Consider the following 17,595-nt stretch of genomic DNA (forward strand, 5'->3'; position numbering starts at 1 on the left):
ACCGACTCCCTCTCTAGGAAGCTTGTTCCAGTGTTTGACCACCCTCGGTAAAGAAATGTTTCCTAAATATAATCCCTTCCTCGTGGAAATCTCTCACTCACTTCCTTGGTGATTAGTTACTCTAAATTCAATTGTAAGCTTATGATCTGTTTATATTCACATTATGCAACAAATTTTTAGCATAAATAGCTCCTCCCCTTCTCTAGGTACAGTTATGCTACTGCCAGTCTTTCAGCTGTTCCTAAACTGCGTTTATTAATATTGTAAAGATGATTGAAATGTTTATAGCTCATCCTCTCAACAGGGCTGGGTAACTGGTTCCTTACTAGTACTGATGGCTGAGCAAAGCAGTTCATAGTTCTGTCTTGCTTAGGAACCCCTCTGGTGACACATCACGGAACTGCACTTACAGTGTCGGTTTAAGCCCATCACCAGCATCCAATTGATCCTTGCAGCTCTTTCACACAGCCCTGTACTCATTTTTTAATCCTTAAAATTCATGGGCTTGTGCTTCATATTAACATTTATTTCATCAATGACTACAGGCTTGGGAAGTCACCTGGTGGCTACCGAACACAGCTGCCTTAGGTCAGATGGTGTGAATGTTACTTTTGCCCTTCAAGCATGTCAAGATCAACCATAGGACCACATCTCAGGGCTGTGGCTTTCTGCCTTCCTCCACAGGTCTTCCCTTTTTATGCGGCTCTCTGTTAGCCTGTATTCCAGTACCAAACCATTGCCCTTCCAGCTTAATTGTTTTGATGGGGCCCTGCATCAAAGGCTTCAAAGCACTCCGGAAATGCTGCAGTGTTGTATTTGGGGGGTTTTATTTAAAAAAATAAAACACAAAACCAACAACAACAACAAAAAAATATTAAAGCAAGATCATGTTACTATGATAATATTCAATAACTTGAACGTTGTTCCTTTGTAAATCTACTTTCATAACTTCCTTTTTGTTCAGAGATTGTTAAAGCTCTTACATACTTATGCCACTCTGTTTTTGCCCTGAAGACATACATTGAATTCTTAACATGCTTTATTGAAAAAGATATACGCAGCAAAATTACAATACTGCCATAAGCAAAGTGGAATGGCATCAGAGGCTGAAAATTGCCTAGATAACTGAAGAGGTTAAGAATTTAGCTGTGATATGGAAGCAGATAGAATGAGAATGGACCTGTGCAGAATGTAAACACGTTCTCTGAACAGCACCGAAGGAGTCCTGATTGGCGCCTTAAAAAGCAAGGAAGTTACATGAATATAGGAATCTGCGTTTGACAGTTGTCACAACCGGCATAGACACGGGGACCGCCAATTCGGGGTGCTGACTCTGCAATGTCTAAGCTTAAGCTTGCATTAGAATTTAGCGTTTGCTGCACTATAAAAACACTACTTTGAAGACTGGATCAATGATTAATTTTATCCTTTGGTGTGAGATCATCCTTATACTTCAAAATATCTAAGTCAGGAATTCTGAAAATTGAAAGAATAAAAAGGACTCCAAGTTCTGGAGGCTCTTAAGTGTCCTTTTAGAACACCAAGAGAATATATATTCTCACTCTGATACTGAAAATTTTGAGTTTGTCTATTGTTTGTTCTGACCTTTTCCACATCAAGTTTAAAGCCATTTGGAAACCAAGGTGTCGTACCTGGCCAGCACTGAGGTGATGGGTGCTTCAAAACTGTTAGAAGAAAAACTATGTAACACAATTTCCTTGACAAGGTTGATATAGAATCATAGAATCACAGAATCATAGAATGGTTTGGGTTGGAAGGGACCTCAAAGATGATCTAGTTCCAACCCCCCCTGCCATGGGCAGGGACACCCTCCACTAGACCACGTTGCCCAAAGCCCCATCCAACCTGGCCTTGGACACTTCCAGGGAGGGGGCATCCACAACCTCTCTGGGCAACCTGTTCCAGTGCCTCACCACTTTATAACAGTAAAGAATTTCTTTCTAATATCTAATCTAAATCGACCCTCCTTCAGCTTAAACCCATTACCCCTTGTCCTGTCACTACACTCCCTGATAAACAGTCCCTCACCATCTTTCCTGTAGGCCCCTTCAGGTACTGGTAAGCCGCAATTAGATCTCCCCGGAGCCGCCTTTCCTCCAGGCTGAACAATCCCAACTCCCTCAGCCCGTCCTCATAGCAGAGGTGCTCCAGCCCTTGGATCAGCTTTGTGGCCTCCTCTGGACTCGCTCCAACAGCTCCATGTCTCTCCTGTACTGGGGCCTCCAGAGATGGACACAGTACTCCAGGTGGGGTCTCACAAGAGCTGAGTAGAGGGGCAGGATCACCTCTCCTGACCTGCTGGTCATGCCTCTTTTGATGCAGCCCCATGACACTGTTGGCTTTTCTGGGCTGCAAGTGCACACTGCCGGCTCATGTTGAGCTTCTCATCAATCAATACCCCCAAGTCCTTCTCCTCAGGGCTGGTCTCAATCCATTCCTCGCCCAGCCTATACTCGTGCTTGGGATTGCGCTGATCCACATGCAGGACCTTGCACTTGGCCTCGTTGAACTTCATGTGGTTTGCACGGGCTCTCAAGCCTGTCAAGGTCCCTCTGGATGGCATCCCTTCCCTCCTGTGTGTCGACTGCACCACACAGCTTGGTGTTGTAGGCAAACCTGCTGAGGGTGCACTCGATCCCACTGTCCATGTCGTCGACAAAGATAAACTGTGCCGGTCCCAGTACCGACCCCTGAGGAACACCACTCATAAAGAAAAGCAACAGGTGTCTGTACAAATGGGGGCTTTCTTCTTTTGACTTCATCTTTTCTAAAGACTTGACTCTTCCCTGAGCACTGAAGCTATCTTCCATTGGGAAAAATCACAACGCTAACTGATAGCCTATACTCCACAAATAGCGAGTATTTCACTGCCAAAAGAATGCAGCATCAATAAGTCAAGCTAAATGGATCCAAAAGAGGTTTTGATTCTGACCAAGTCTACACCCTTTAACATGTGAGCTTAGATATCTTTGGCAAGATCTCCAGCTTTTCCCTAAAAAAATTCACCAGGTCCAAACTACATGTGAAGGCCACTAGCAGGACATTGCTTAGTGTGCAATTTCCTGCTATGTTCCAGCACATTTTGATCTTTCTTCAAAGAGGAAAAAAAAATAACTCACCTGTTTATTTTTTGAAAATAGCACAGCAGGATCTGCTGGTCGGAGGTCTGCTCCTCCTTGCACAGGATGTATGCAATGCCCCAGACTCTTGGTCTTGCAGGGTCCCATGCCAGCAGCCATCACGGAGGAAGCTGGGCTGGAGCATCAGTAAGCATTGTGATCACATGCTCAGTTAGAAACAGGAACAAAGGACTGGTGATTCAGTACTGTCTCAGGAAGTTTACTCCTTGCACTAGTAACCTCCAGAGCAAGAGTGACAACAATTGCATGTTAAGCAGTTCAACAGAACAGAGAATGCCTTTTTGTATTTTCTCCTGCTTGAGTTCACATACCTGAGGTGGGTTGCTTCAGGAATAACTAAGAGCAAGAAAACTGAATTTGCACGTTCAGTCCGCCTGCAACATTAAAGATGGTACTGCAGACCCCAGCCTCACCACACTACAATTGCTACAACACAGAATTAAAGGCAGGTGAATACATCGTTTACAATTTCATGTGCTTCTCTTCTTCACACATGTCTTCTGAGGAATATAGCGAAGAAACAAGTTCTGAGAGCATGGCACTATGGAGTTACTAAACAACCACTAACTCGCCCAGTCACAAAAAGCAGTAATATAAAGATTTTTCTTTTGTATCATGCTAATGGAGTTCCTAGATATTTCATATATGGCCATTCATGTCAGCATGTAAGAGCAGTGCTCTGTTACAATGACTGGTGGCATTCTGATCACCTGTGGATACTAGGACTGCACACTGTCTTCACTTTGAAGAGCGCTGGGCCTCCTGGTCAATGCTCAAAAGCGCTCAAAAGCACTCAAAAGAGAAAGCTAGTTCTCTTTTGTAGAGGTGTAGTGCATTCAGTTAAAAAAAGAATACGCACACAAAAATAACATGCAGGAAAATGCTAAATAGTTACCATAAAGTTTCATGGCACTCACTTCACAAAACATACAGCTGTTACTTGGGAAGGTGCCATACCTTGCAGTATCTCAAACCAGCACCAGAAACTGCAACTGCTCCAGGCTAGATCCTTGGCTAGATCCTTGGCTAGATCCAAGTAAAGAAATTGCTCATTTATAGAAGCTGGGAATGTTGCCTTCTGTCTTTGTCTTACAGCAGTCTGACCACTGCACTCCAACAACACCGAAGTTCCCACCCTCTGCACCCCCTAAGCCATGCACACCCACTCTGCCAGCTCCAGACAAGCTGTGGCCCTGGCACAGACCTCTGAGAGCTTGAGCTGCTCGATCCGCAGAGCTGCCCAGGAAGCTGGGGGCAGGGGGGTGCTTATTGCTGTTTAACCCAAGGTCTGGAAAATTCTTTCAAAGTGGACGCAGAACGAAGTGTGAACATGGTCAGCTGGTTCACTAGTAACAGAAGTCACTTGATCCTCTCCAAACCTAACACTGTGCAGAAAGCCTTCATGGGTTAACATTTTGCTAGGGTTCTGTTTGCAGTGTGCTACAGCCAGCCAGTTTTATTATAGCTTTCTTGGAATAGCACTGAGCAGGGCGTAACTGCTCACGTGTACAGCATTATAGATCAGGGCGACCATAGTCATTAAAGTGGTGAGTGGTGGAAAGCCATAACCTAGATTAGCCTTCCTGCCAAAACTAGGTCAAAGAATTTAACCCGTATTTTCTAGACCAAGTTCTTCCACCTCTCAGAAAGCAGTTCAGGTGTCTAGATGCAGGCAGCCAGTGCTGTTTGAGTTGCCCAGGACATTCAAAACACTCACTAACCAGGGTTGACAGGTATGCTGCAGTTACCGAGATGATGATACCCTCAGGCATCACAAATGACATTGGACACCAAGCTGTGTGGTGCGGTCAACACAACACAAGGGATGCCATCCAGAGGGACCTTGACAGGCTGGAGAGGTGGGTCCATGTGAACCTCATGAAGATCAACAAGGCCAAGTGCAAGGTCCTGCACATGGGTCAGGGCAATCCCAAGCACAACTACCGGCTGGGTGGAGAATGGACTGAGAGCAGCCCTGAGGAGGACGACTTGGGGGTGTTGGTGGAGAAGCAGCTCAACATGACCTCTCCCCTAATGCCCCAGACAGCAAAGGAAGACTTCATCAAAACTACTGTCTCCAGCATTACTTTGAAAGGGACTCCAGCCCAGGAGGTACTGCTCAGAGATACAGGGCAGAGACAAACAAATGGTGACTAGAATGTATTTGTATCTTCCTTCGCACCATCATCCTCACTAAGGTTAGTGATCAGTACTACTGATGGAAACATCCTAAATCTGCTAACAAATCAGCCTTCAACCACATAATTAACAAAAGTACATGTTTGGGCTAGCCAAAACTTTGATTCAGCACTGTGGCTGCAACTACACTAGAAATCCAACATTCTGTTAAACTCTACATACAGTATAAATCCCAAACTCAGTGGACAGATATCCCAAGATGGCAGGTGATTATAACAGGAGAGCCAGAGGTTTCTTTCACAGACTTAGGGACTTTTATTAAATTACAACTCAGATGCTGAGAGAGTTGGGATTGTTCAGCCTGGAGAAAAGGCGACTCCGGGGAGATCTAATTGCGGCTTACCAGTACCTGAAGGGGCCTACAGGAAAGATGGTGAGGGACTGTTTATCAGGGGGTGTAGTGACAGGACAAGGGGTAATGGATTTAAGCTGAAGGAGGGTCGATTTAGATTAGATATTAGAAAGAAATTCTTTACTGTTATAAAGTGGTGAGACACTGGAACAGGTTGCCCAGAGAGGTTGTGGATGCCCCCTCCCAGGAAGTGTCCAAGGCCAGGTTGGATGAGGCTTTGGGCAACGTGGTCTAGTGGAGGGTGTCCCTGCCCATGGCAGGGGGGGTTGGAACTAGATCATCTTTGAGGTCCCTTCCAACCCAAACCTTTCTATGATTCTATGTACAAGAGGAAAGATGTATACAAATGCCAAACATACAGCACCTGTAAGTATGAATGGAAATCTATTTGCTAGTGACAAACATTCCCCCTCATTTAATACAAGCCTTGCTCTAAACACCAGGCAACCATTACACAGGGTAAGTCACTATAGTGAGTCACAAGTTACACAGCCCAGAGAAGTTTTTTAATGTGTACAGTTTAACACTTTCATACATATAGGGTGCTCTCTTATTAGAAGAGGTAACACACATGTATGGCTGAAGTCACACATGAAGTAATGAAAACCAGTTACATGCACACAACTTGCAAACACTAGCATCCTAAAGCTTCAAGAAATTGTATTTTCACCTCACACTAGAGAGTGTAAGACACCAAAGTACTGTTAAAGACATTTTATCACTGGCAGGTCTGAAGATTGAGAGGTCCATACTCAGGCATTAAGATATGACTGAAGACAACCGACTTAAAAGCCAGACAAACTGACACCACCACTGCAGGACCTGGTGCCATTATCCTGGCAGTATTCTGCCACTGTTTGACTTACAGAGGGAAAACGTTCATAGGTATTTTGTATCTATTAATGCAAGTCTAGGGATACAAAACTGAAAGGGTAAAGTAAGTGTTAGCCAGTAAGGAAAGAGGAGTCCCTAGACCAGCAGCATACAAAACAAGACCAAAGACTTCAGAAGGGGCTGGAAGATCTTACTATTTAATTGCACAATCACTACAAAGTTCCAAACACAGAGAAGTAGCTTTTACATTTTAATCCCTAGCATAAAGGCTATATTGCTGTATAGCTACCCTCTGCCTCACCTCTAGGTCATGAGGACCATTCCCGGACAAGATTTCTATCTTTTGAAAAATCAAGACAGAAGAAGTACCAGATGCTGTTGGGTTTGGTTTTTGGTTTTTTTTTTGGGGGGGTGGGGGGGGTGTTTGGTTTTAAAGTAAGGATAAAAATCTGAACCCTTTATTTTACCAGAGGGAATCGCCAAGCAGCACAGAAGCTCACTTCCCTCTTCAGAAGTGAAAGACAAAGAATTAAGTTTTATTGTAGTTTTGTGGGCAACCAACCATCTTTCCATCAGGAAAAGAGAGCATTCTGTTCACTGCAGTCTACAGAGAAAACAAGCACTCATTTGAGAAGTAGAAATATTTTAATTCAGCCTTCATATAAACTATTATTAATACACATTATACAAATATCTAAGACATGAACAAAACTTTAAAAAAGTTCTGCTGTTCCTGCAACAGTTAGCCTCTTCTCTCAAGTCCACAAGAAAGCCAAAACAGTAACTGAAGTTAATTAATTATTAATAAACCAGCAACCTTAATGTATTTCCTCACATCCACATGGGGGAACTTATGAGAAGAGTTATGCCAAGCTCCATTTTAGGAATGCAACCAGAGTTTTTTATTCAAAAATGACACAAGGGCATACTGGTGAAACTGCGTTCTGGAAAGGAAAGTTACAAAAACCTCACCTTAATATTGAGTTAGTTTTACAAACAGAAATAGTCTTTGGCAAGGAAGACCTAGTATACTCATAATGATGATACGGTTTACTATTACACAACAATGTTAGGTAGTTGATTAATCATCTTTTGTACCACAATTTTCCATTCTTAAGACACTGCCAGCTTAAGCTTCAGCAGTTGGATGATGACAGGAACAGAGGCATTTTGCAAGTTTCCCTCCTTACGAAAGAAAGGTACGAACTGTACCCTTTATTGTCCCCCTGCAAATAGGGCACTTCCTAAGGGACGGTGCACATTCTTTGCATACCACTAAGTGGCCACATGGAATAAAAACAATAGAAACTTCTTTGTCCATGCAAACTTTACATGTTCTTTCCTCTTGCAATCTTCTTAATTGTTCTTCCATAGGCAAACCTAGAAGAAAATATTTAACTTTTTAATAAGCCTGAATATATGTGCATTCTAATTAGAACAAAACCATGTTCCATTTCACCCTTTATTTCCTGATCTGTATTCACTAAATATAGATGGCAGTGAGATAGTAAGTACATTTTCCAGAGCTCAGAAACTGGCATGCAAGGAACTAGTCTGTACTTTCCACTTCTGTGAGACAACAAACAGCTCAGGGATTGAAGGACAACTGTAGTCCTTGACACCAACCAATGTTTACATTTTAGCAAGTGCTGTACTTTTCTTGCTTGCATATTAGAAGCACAGAGCACAGCCTGACTGGTGGAAGTGAGCTATATTGAGGCTTGTATACTTTTCCTATAGTCTATTAACATATTAAACTACAGCACTGAGAACCAGAGCAAACTCAATCCCATGTCTGACAAGTTTTTATCTACCCAGCTGTTGGTCAAACTAGATCTTAGGACACTATAACCCACTCTGGAAAAGCAGTGATGGTGATACCTGCTGTGAAATGCTAACCTACTATTCACTGTCTAGTCTTCACCAAGTGCCTGAATGACACCTTGTTGCAGGATCAAGTCCAGCATGTGCTTGAATTGTCAGGCTCCTGAAAGCTCTGCCTCCTTAGGTACAAAAGCATGTGTAAGGCACAGGATATAGCTTACAGCAGATAGACTTGCTTGCAAGTCAGCACATGCACTTAGATTTTTCAGCTTAAGTCCACCTTACCAAAGCAGAATTAGGAAGAGGGTAAAGCATAAAATCTATTTCTTAACCAAAGTGATTTTCTGTTTTACGATGTTAGCTATTTGTCCCACAATACCCTTTAAAGTAAGAAGAGAGAGTTTAAGGTACCTGAAACATCTTCTGTGGGAACATACTTCATGTTCTTCTCCACTAGAAGAGGAAAAAAAAATCCTAGTCATTTGACTAATCTATATTCAAACAGCATCTGGGGTTTTTTTGTTTGTTTTATCTTTAGGTTGCTATGACAGCACTGGTTAGACTTCTATAAACTTACATTCTTAAAAAAAATTGACATACCAAATAAATCTTTGTACAGTACAGGGTCACAGTCTCGTAGACAGTTTCTGAATATGCTGGCTGCTTCATTTCCTTTCACTAGAACTGTATCTATCAGTTCCCTTGCTTGCAAGGGTGTCTGCGTCTTTTGCTTAATAACATCATGCTCAAGTTCTGTTATCACTTTAGCTGATAGTAAACTCCCAAGGATTGGAAGTACACACGTTAAACGTTGGAATAAAGCCATTCGATTCTTCCGGATTAAGGACAAATCATCTGAAATGCAAAGGTGATTAGATGTTTGTTAGGCATATACTACTCCAAGTTGCATTTCTGCTTAACAATAATTGATACATTCTTTAAACACTACTTGAAATTTTTGCATACTACGCATCGTTAATAAAGACCTCAGTAAGTTTTAGTGGCATTCACATCAAGAACAGATTTAAGGAAACCACATACAAGCAGCTTCTGAGCTGAAGGCTTTTCACTAGTGAAGCCTCCTGCTCCCATACCTAGGTTAAATTATCTGAGGGAATCTTATCTAACTGCACATTAGCAAGACTTACATTCTCTGCAGAACTGCAAAGAAAAAACACCACCTCTGTTTACCACCAATGCTAACCCACCAACAACCTACAGGTTAAACTTTAGTCAGTGGCAGTCAAAATCATGTCTGAGATGTAGGTAGGATCAAGGTTTTCTAAGAAGCGTCCAACAAAGTTACATGCAGGAAAAACACAGAAGTACAGCAGAATTCGAACCATACTCAGAAGATTTTTTTTTTTAAATAGTCTATCACAAAAAAATCATTTGCATTAAGATTTAATGGCTGAAATTCATCTATGCTTTTTTGATACAACATGCAAGTAGGAAAGAAGCAGTCTTAATTCAATTTATAATTGAGAAGTTTTATTTTATTTTTAGTCCTCAAAACTTATACGGCATTAAAACAACAGGAAATGTTCAAATAAACACTGCTAAATGGCTGACCTACATGGATGAGTGAGACACAGAAAAGAAACCTTTGGCCATCTTACAGAATTTAAATCTGTAAAAGTTGATGGCCTCTTCTAGGAGGTGGATATGGTGGCTCACTGATTCCAGTAGCTTAAAGAGCACAGTGCGCCAAATAATAAAATAAAGGGAAGGAAAATACTTTAACAGCAATATAAAGGCACACAAATTAAAAAAAAATAAAAAATATGGCTTTGTTCTTGTGGAGAGAATCAGGTGATTCTGAACCCTTGGCACCTGTATGAGTCATCCTCCTGAAAGGAAGTGAAACAATTCCCAGACTGCTAGTTACAGATACCCTGACAATGCTTTTACAGAAGCTGATCCTAATAGCAATTAAATCATTTAGTAAATAGAAACAATTATAAAAGCTATACATAACACAAACCACTTTTGCTTTCACTTTTACTCATGCCTTATGCATACCTGATGCCACTTCTTCAAATTGTCTCTCTTTCTCTTCTTCCCTCCTCTCATCTTCAGCAGTGAGCAGATCAGACACAAGGTCATTAACAGTCTTATAGTTTTCTCCAGTGGCCAAGATTTTACTTTGCACTGTTTGCTTTACTAGCCTTCTACTGAACCCCATCTCCAAGGCAGCTTTAACCACAGGTGTGTTCATCATGATTATATCTTCTGAATGACTCTCTCCAGGTTCAAAATGAATAACTAATCAAAGAAAATCACCATATATAATACAAAGAGTAAAATACCTATACAACCCCAGAAGTCAGCCACATCAACATTACCTACACACGCACATATGTATATGAATGCCTGGTATTAAAAAGTTTCAATGGCTAAAGAGACTTTTTTTAAAGTGGTTAAGTTTTAAAAATGGAAGCCAGTTACTTGGATTCAGTCCAATTGAATCCATGATAAACTTCAATCCATGTCAGGCGTTCACTAAAATCTAGCATAACCCAGAGAAACCACAGAGAATTCCATTGTGTCTTAGGAGCTTTTTTTATCCTTAGTCATTTCCAACTGCAGCCTTGAAAAGTGTCAGGGGGCGGGATCTACGTTCAGAGTTTATAGTACAAACAATTGCTCTATTCCAGCTCTTGATCAGTATTTTCCATTCAACTTACTAAGCACCAGGCACATGGGATTCTGACTCATTGTCCTCAACCAGCAGGAACTGGGATAGCATAACCCACTCACCGTCTGGGAGAAGTTTGTTTCCACTATGATCAGCCTCCAACTCAGAAATACTTCACTTTATTAGCTTGTCCTACCCTCTCCTTTATCATTGCTGCTCAACTCCGAGCATTTACCTAGCTATGGGCCTAAAAATGGAGTTGCATAATTCATAGTAATGACACCCTCTAGCAACTGTTCCACCAAGTTCAAAACCATAGGTCAATTTAACACCAATATGCCAAGTTGACTTGTTTTGTTTAACCCTACCATGAAACTAAAACCCACAAATACAGCAGATGCCAAGCATTCAAAACCAAAAATCTTAATATGAATTGCTAATACAAAAATAAGAAAAATGAAAGACAAGATCTCTTAAAGGTGCTTCCTTGAAGTTTGTCCATAACATTGAAGCTACCTTTTATCATTAAAAACCCCTTACATTATTGTTGTTTCTAAGAAAATCTAAGAATTCTTAAGCACATTAGCTTTGAATAGCCAATCATTAAGTTTGCAAAGTGCCAAGGAAGTTCAAAAACATGCTTTAATATACATACTTGGGGGATCAATGTTTTCATCTACAGGCGTATCAGAAGTTGACAAGAGCTGTGGAACACAACAGAATTACATTAGTATCAGAGTATTGCTTTTCCCCCCCACATAGCTTTCTAACACATTCTTCCCTCATCAACCATGCTAAGCTTTTTATCTGAACGGTACCCATTAAGTATTTTACACGCGGTTACACAAGTCTGCAAATTTGTGCAACTATATAACCAATATAAAGTCAGTGCTGACCACTTCCATGAAAAGTTTGGCTTACTCTTGCCAGAAGCATTATGAACAGAAATAATTCAGGCTTTCCATGACTGATTTCTCAAACAACAATTATTCACTGAAACTTACATAATCAGAATTTCCCCCTCCTGACACAAAGCAGCTCACTGCCTCCTAACACTTTCTGTAAGTAATCTGTACAAGATAAAATCCACTAGTCCAAGTCCATTAGCCATGGTTCAGCACTGGTTTCATTTTTGTGCTCATGAAGAGCATTTATCACACTAGAAACCTAGTAGCAATATATGCAGAAGCAAGGCACAAGGATGGCCCAAACTCCCAAAAAGAACATCGCACTCCTCAACAAGGGAAAACCAAAGTTACAGAAGAGTAAAGTTTACCTGTTCAAGAAGATGGGGGAACCTGGCCTGAATTTGACTTACAAACTCTCCTCCTTTTACACGAAGCAGATACTCACACCTGAAACATTGACAAAAGCGTACTAAATTATACTTTCTACTTGCCAAAGGAAAAAAAAATACAGAAGAATAAAACAGCTTACAATACCACAGCATAACTTAAATACATGTTTCTCTTCCTTCAAGAGAAAAGAGTTCTCTTAATTGGAAGCTTGATATAGCCTAGTGTCTGGTGACACTTTGATAAAGCTTTTCCATGATGTTCAGCCATCAGTAGGCTTAGGTATATAAATGCAGCAGCTTTACATTCTTCTACTACTTCTAATCAAGATGTCATGTCATGAGAAATGAAACCGCGTCAGCATCACTACAAAGTGCAGTGATAAACTGTTCCTATCGCACATCTCACCATTCTTATCTCCTACTCAAATCATTCAAAAGAAGTTAACAAAATTTAACAGCACTATCAAAGCCAGACCTGTTTCACTAACAGAATTACACCTCTTAAGTACATTTACTGACAGGCATAACACAGAAGGAAACAAAGGTGTCATTTAACTCTACATACATCATGTAGTCCAACAACAGCTGGTAAACTGCCCATGAAAGACTAGTTGGAGATCTACAATGTGAAGAATTATTATTAGCTTCCTTGAAATTAAGTGCAGCTATTTGTCATTAACGTAGGTGGAGATTTCCACAGGCACAGATAGCAATTAGGTATGCAACTGCCATTTAATTATGGGGGACATTTAAAAAGTTATTTCTGTCATTTTTCCAATAGAGACATGTTAAACAACCACTGAAGCCTTCTTCAAAAGCCTTCCCACACCTAAAACTAAACGACACCTGAAAAACTGGCTCAAGAACATTCTGCGTGAGCACAGAACTAGACCAAAGGTGTTAGATGTTGCTCCTACTTCATCTCTCAGCAGCTTGTGCTCTCCTTAGTCTGCTTTCTGACTGCTTCTCTGAGAAGTATGCTCATCAACAATGCAGCCTCACTTGCTAATAGCAATTTGGAGACGCACATGGCTTCTAATTATGATGTGGAAAGAATTAAATATCGTGCTTAATGAAGAAATGTTTTAATTAACTATTAAGCGCAGTACATATGTGCCAAAATTAGAAGTATTTAAGCAGTAAGGATGTGAACAAACTATGATAAAGATTTTGCAAGTTACCTTGGAAACCACTTTGCATGCTCAATCCATGGATCATCTCCAGATTCCCAGCACCTTAACCCACCATCACAGCAAAAACACTTGACATCATCGTTGCGGCCTTTAAAAAAAAAAAAAAGACAAAATATCTAGCAAACATTCACACAACTTACTTTAAATTAAATGCTGACATAGCAATAGGAATAAAACCAGAGACATCAGTTTTTCTTACCTACATAATAAAAGCCGGCATCTGCAAGCTGTTCAGGCTGAACTGGAATTCTCGTTGGCCAATTTATGAATGTTTTAACACGAGCTTCATGGGTTTGCATGCTCACATTTGAAACATTGAAACTTGGCTGGTCTCGGGTAAGGTTTTCCACAAAAGGGCAGTTAGGAAAGTGTCTTCGATGCTCTGATATAGCATTATCTTTTGGTTCCCAGTTACTCAACTGACCGCCACAGGTGAAACAAGCAACTTTGTCTGCCATCCCCAAGTAATAAAGTCCAGCCTTTGCCAGATCAGTGGGCGAGAGAAACGTCAGCGGCCATGAGTGAAAAGTGCGCAGTCTAGCATCTTCTGTACTCATAGAAGGATTGTGAAGTTTAGGTCTTAAGAATGAAAGGTCTTCAACTGCCCTAGTAGTTATTGGGTCTTGAGGAAAACTGGAAAAAGAGCCACTGAAATATCCAACTTGTTCTAAACTTGGAGAAAGCGTTATGGAATGTAGAGATGGTGAGAGACTGTTTGCAACCAGAGGTGAAAAGGCAGAACAAGAGGACAGTCCGAGGTTGTTAACTGAAAGCATGTTTTGAACAAAACTGCAGCTAGGATACAGGTGTTTATGTTTTTCCATAGCATTATCTCCTGGTTGCCAGTTGTCCAATGTTAAGCCACAACTGAAGCAAGTAACTTTATCTTGCACACCAGTGTAATAAAACCCAGCCCGTGCAAGACTCCGTTCCGACACCGGCACGTTAATGGGGAAAGTAGAAAATGTTGACATTCTGTAGAGTTCACAGGATAAATCATACTTCAGTTCATCACACAGAGCACTCTGCTTCATGATGCCAGCCAAGAAAGGGCTATTTTCCATTATGTTCATAATGGACTACTTTGGGAAGAATGGGACAAGTCTTCCTCTGGGAGGTAGTTGTGTGCATTAAAGGCAATTCGGAACAACCCCTGCCTGTACAAAAGTAAGAACCTGAAAATGAAATACTTTAATGTGCAACTTTGAATGTTTATGTGAAAAGAATTAGTCTTGTGATTAACAGCCTTTAAACATTCGGGAAGTTCTTGTACTTTAGTTTACACAACCACTTACAGTGCAAAAGCTGCCCCATCCCGTTTTGACAATTGAAGAAAGCACATCAAAAAGGACTTCCCCTTAAATTATATAGGCATCACATGCTTTCCTTGTACTGTGTATCTGGGAGTGCAGTATCAATTTGTCAGGCCAGTGGAGGTGTGATCCAGAGGGGAAAACCTCTAACAGGTTTATCAAAATCCCTTGTCAATAAAGAAACTAAAACAGGGGGCAACTAAAACATCATTTTTAACCAGAAACATAATGTTAAGTGATTTAAGAACTATTTCACCCTGGATAGCTGATAAATATGCAGCTTATACACATGTGAAGATTTTAGTTTGCAAACCTCATTAGGAGGCTGAAAATAATGGTTTAGCAAGCTCAAAAGGTGTATGGGGAAAAAAAAGCCTCTGAATTGACATTACTGATCTGTTATACTGCTACTCAGATTTCCCAAAAAACCCCTCAACTTCTGCATATTGTTGTAAAGACTGCAGAAGTTTGTTTATACTCAACTTCACATATATCGAATGTTCAACTATGAGATAAACAAATTCTATACACTGTCTCTGACAAGGATGAACTGTCTTAATTAACAAGCCTGGAACAGCCCCAGGCTTTTCTGGCTATAACACTCTCAGCACAGACTGAACAGAGCATTTTGGTTTTAACCTGGTGCCTTAGTTACAAGTATACAGTTATCAAATTTAACATAAATTAATTTCTTTGGGTTGGGACATTCTAATGCTTTATACTGTTGAATTAAGTTTTTTCTATATGCCATGTTTATAGCATAGAGAAGCAAACAAAGTCCTCAGATTAAAAAAAAAATTTTGAAGCCTTAGTTTCTTTATTTGTGCACAGAACTACCTCCCAGAGTTCAGACTGAAGTCCCTTCTAAGGTGCCTACGCCTCCATATTGATACCGACTGTCCACAAGAAGAAACTGTAAATATCTATAGTTTCAATCATTTAATTCTTTCAGGTGGAACAAAACCTGTAAGGAAAAGAGGAGCATTTCAAAATATACACAGTGAGGTGCATGTAACATCTATATAAACAGATATAAATGTCTATATACAAAAATTGAAACTAAAACCTCAACATAAGCTTTTTTGTAATGTTAGCTAGAAAGTTTCAGGGAGTCAACTTTACATACTGTCACATGGAGTGGATTTTACACAATTTCCCTGTTACTGACACATATGCAAAACTGTTTAATCCACAAGCAGAACTGTTTTGGCAGATGGATGAATTGGGCTGCTTGATCACAAGTTGTACACCTAAAGGTAAGATCTTGGACTAAAAAAAGTTGCAGCCATTTAAATTGGTTTAAGCCTGCAGATTCTCAAACAATAAAGATTCAGTTTTATTACCCTGACTTAAATTAAGAGTGCTGGAATTTCTTATTTAGGTAAATTCCATGATACTTGAAGCGTAGGATATCAGCAAAACTGAACTTCACCAAAAATTTCAGGTAAGAAGTTTTTAAATATGTAATTTCATATTTATTCACATATACATATATAGCAGTCCACTCTGCAGTATCAGTTCCTAAAAAGTTCTTCCAGGAAAGATTCAGAACAGATATATTTGTCATGATGATACAGCCCTAGAAAAATCACTTTCTGGAAAACAGCAGAACAGTTCCTGCTCATCTCGGTAACTCTTAGTAGATTTGTTCTTAATATGGTTGCACTATTACTACTACTAGGTTCTTAATCACTGAGGACATGAGCTACAAATGCCTTACACCATTCCACTCCTTTAACACAGATGGTAGGACTAAGCTATCAACATTCATGAACAATGCTAGTCCAGGAAGTTAAGCCAGTTTCAGTGTTGGAGAAAGTCAAATAGCTCAGAGTAAATGCTAGAAACATCAAACCAAGACCCTGTCAATCCTAAAACATTAGGATCACTTAAATCTGGGATCCTGTGGTCATTTTCTGCTGAACACTCTTCTTCTAATATTATCCTCCACTGTATTACTGAGTACCCTTGATTTCCAGTCACCCAACTGCTGAGTCTCATGTTTTCTTCTTCCGTTATCCTGCACCAATACTCAGAACTTACCCAAGCCCAAAGAAAGTACTGCAAACTCAAAACCTAGTTTAATATCCTTTTGCTCTTGTGTTATAAACCAGGCAAAACAAGTTTGCCTTCTAAGCACCCTTCGCTAAGTTTACAGATCTTGTGCACCGAAATCTGCCTGGCGGGGTCTGTGCGCGGCCGCACGCCCTCAGTCAGCCCCAGGCCCCCCCTTGCCGGGCCCCCGCGGTCCGTCCCCTCCCCGCCCCCGGCACAGCAGGGCCCCGCTCGCCGCTCATCCACCCTCGCGCTACCGCGACGGAGACCGCGGCCTGGGGCAGAGCCGGCCCCTCAGCCCGCCCCAGGTCTTCCCTGCCGCTGGCCAGCACCGCAAGGCCGGTGACAGGTGCGACCGCCTCCCCCGAACCGCCGCACCCCCAGCCAGGCGCAGAGACCCGACGCGGCCCACGCAGCAGTAGCGCCCTCCCAGCAGGGCCCCACCGGGCCGCGGCGCAGCCCGCCCGCCCGCCCCCCCATACTCACAGCCTCCGGTCGGACCCCGCGTAGCGGGCGGGCCTGATACGCGCCCCAGCCTATATGTAGTGCCTGGCAAGGGGCGGGGGGGGGGGGGGGGGGGAAGAGGTGCCCTTGTCCGGCACCGCCCCTGCCCGGGAAACTCCGCAGGAGGCACCGCGCCGGGAAAGCCCCGGCGGCTGCCGGGCGCATGCGCGGTCTGACGGGGAGAGTAGGTGGGGTCTCCCTTTCCACTCTCCCTTCCTTCCCTCC

General features: G+C 41.7%; 1 protein-coding gene across 1 annotated transcript; it reads right to left on the reverse strand.

Annotated features, from left to right (window-relative positions):
• Positions 1-7,172: 7,172 nt before the first annotated feature.
• Positions 7,173-17,381, reverse strand: BIRC2 (baculoviral IAP repeat containing 2). Its single transcript, XM_010299613.2, has 8 exons — positions 13,698-17,381; positions 13,487-13,586; positions 12,285-12,363; positions 11,664-11,712; positions 10,393-10,635; positions 8,971-9,225; positions 8,782-8,823; positions 7,173-7,926 (listed from the first exon to the last, which is right to left on the reverse strand). The coding sequence occupies exons 1-8, from the start codon at positions 14,569-14,571 to the stop codon at positions 7,733-7,735; spliced, it is 1,836 nt and encodes a 611-aa protein (XP_010297915.1). The 5' UTR covers positions 14,572-17,381; the 3' UTR covers positions 7,173-7,732.
• Positions 17,382-17,595: the final 214 nt, after the last annotated feature.

This window comes from Balearica regulorum, chromosome 1, assembly GCF_011004875.1.
Source record: "Balearica regulorum gibbericeps isolate bBalReg1 chromosome 1, bBalReg1.pri, whole genome shotgun sequence".
Classification (NCBI taxonomy): domain Eukaryota; kingdom Metazoa; phylum Chordata; class Aves; order Gruiformes; family Gruidae; genus Balearica; species Balearica regulorum.

Bases quoted from the DNA above. Each gene is read 5' to 3' on its own strand.
- BIRC2 (XM_010299613.2), bottom strand. From the start codon at position 14,571: ATGAACATAATGGAAAATAGCCCTTTCTTGGCTGGCATCATGAAGCAG. The intron at 10,636-11,663 runs GTATGTATATTA...TTCTTTGATTAG, and splicing joins TGAAAACATTGATCCCCCAA to TTATTCATTTTGAACCTGGA. The intron at 7,927-8,781 runs GTACCTTAAACT...ATTTTCTTCTAG, and splicing joins TCCCACAGAAGATGTTTCAG to GTTTGCCTATGGAAGAACAA.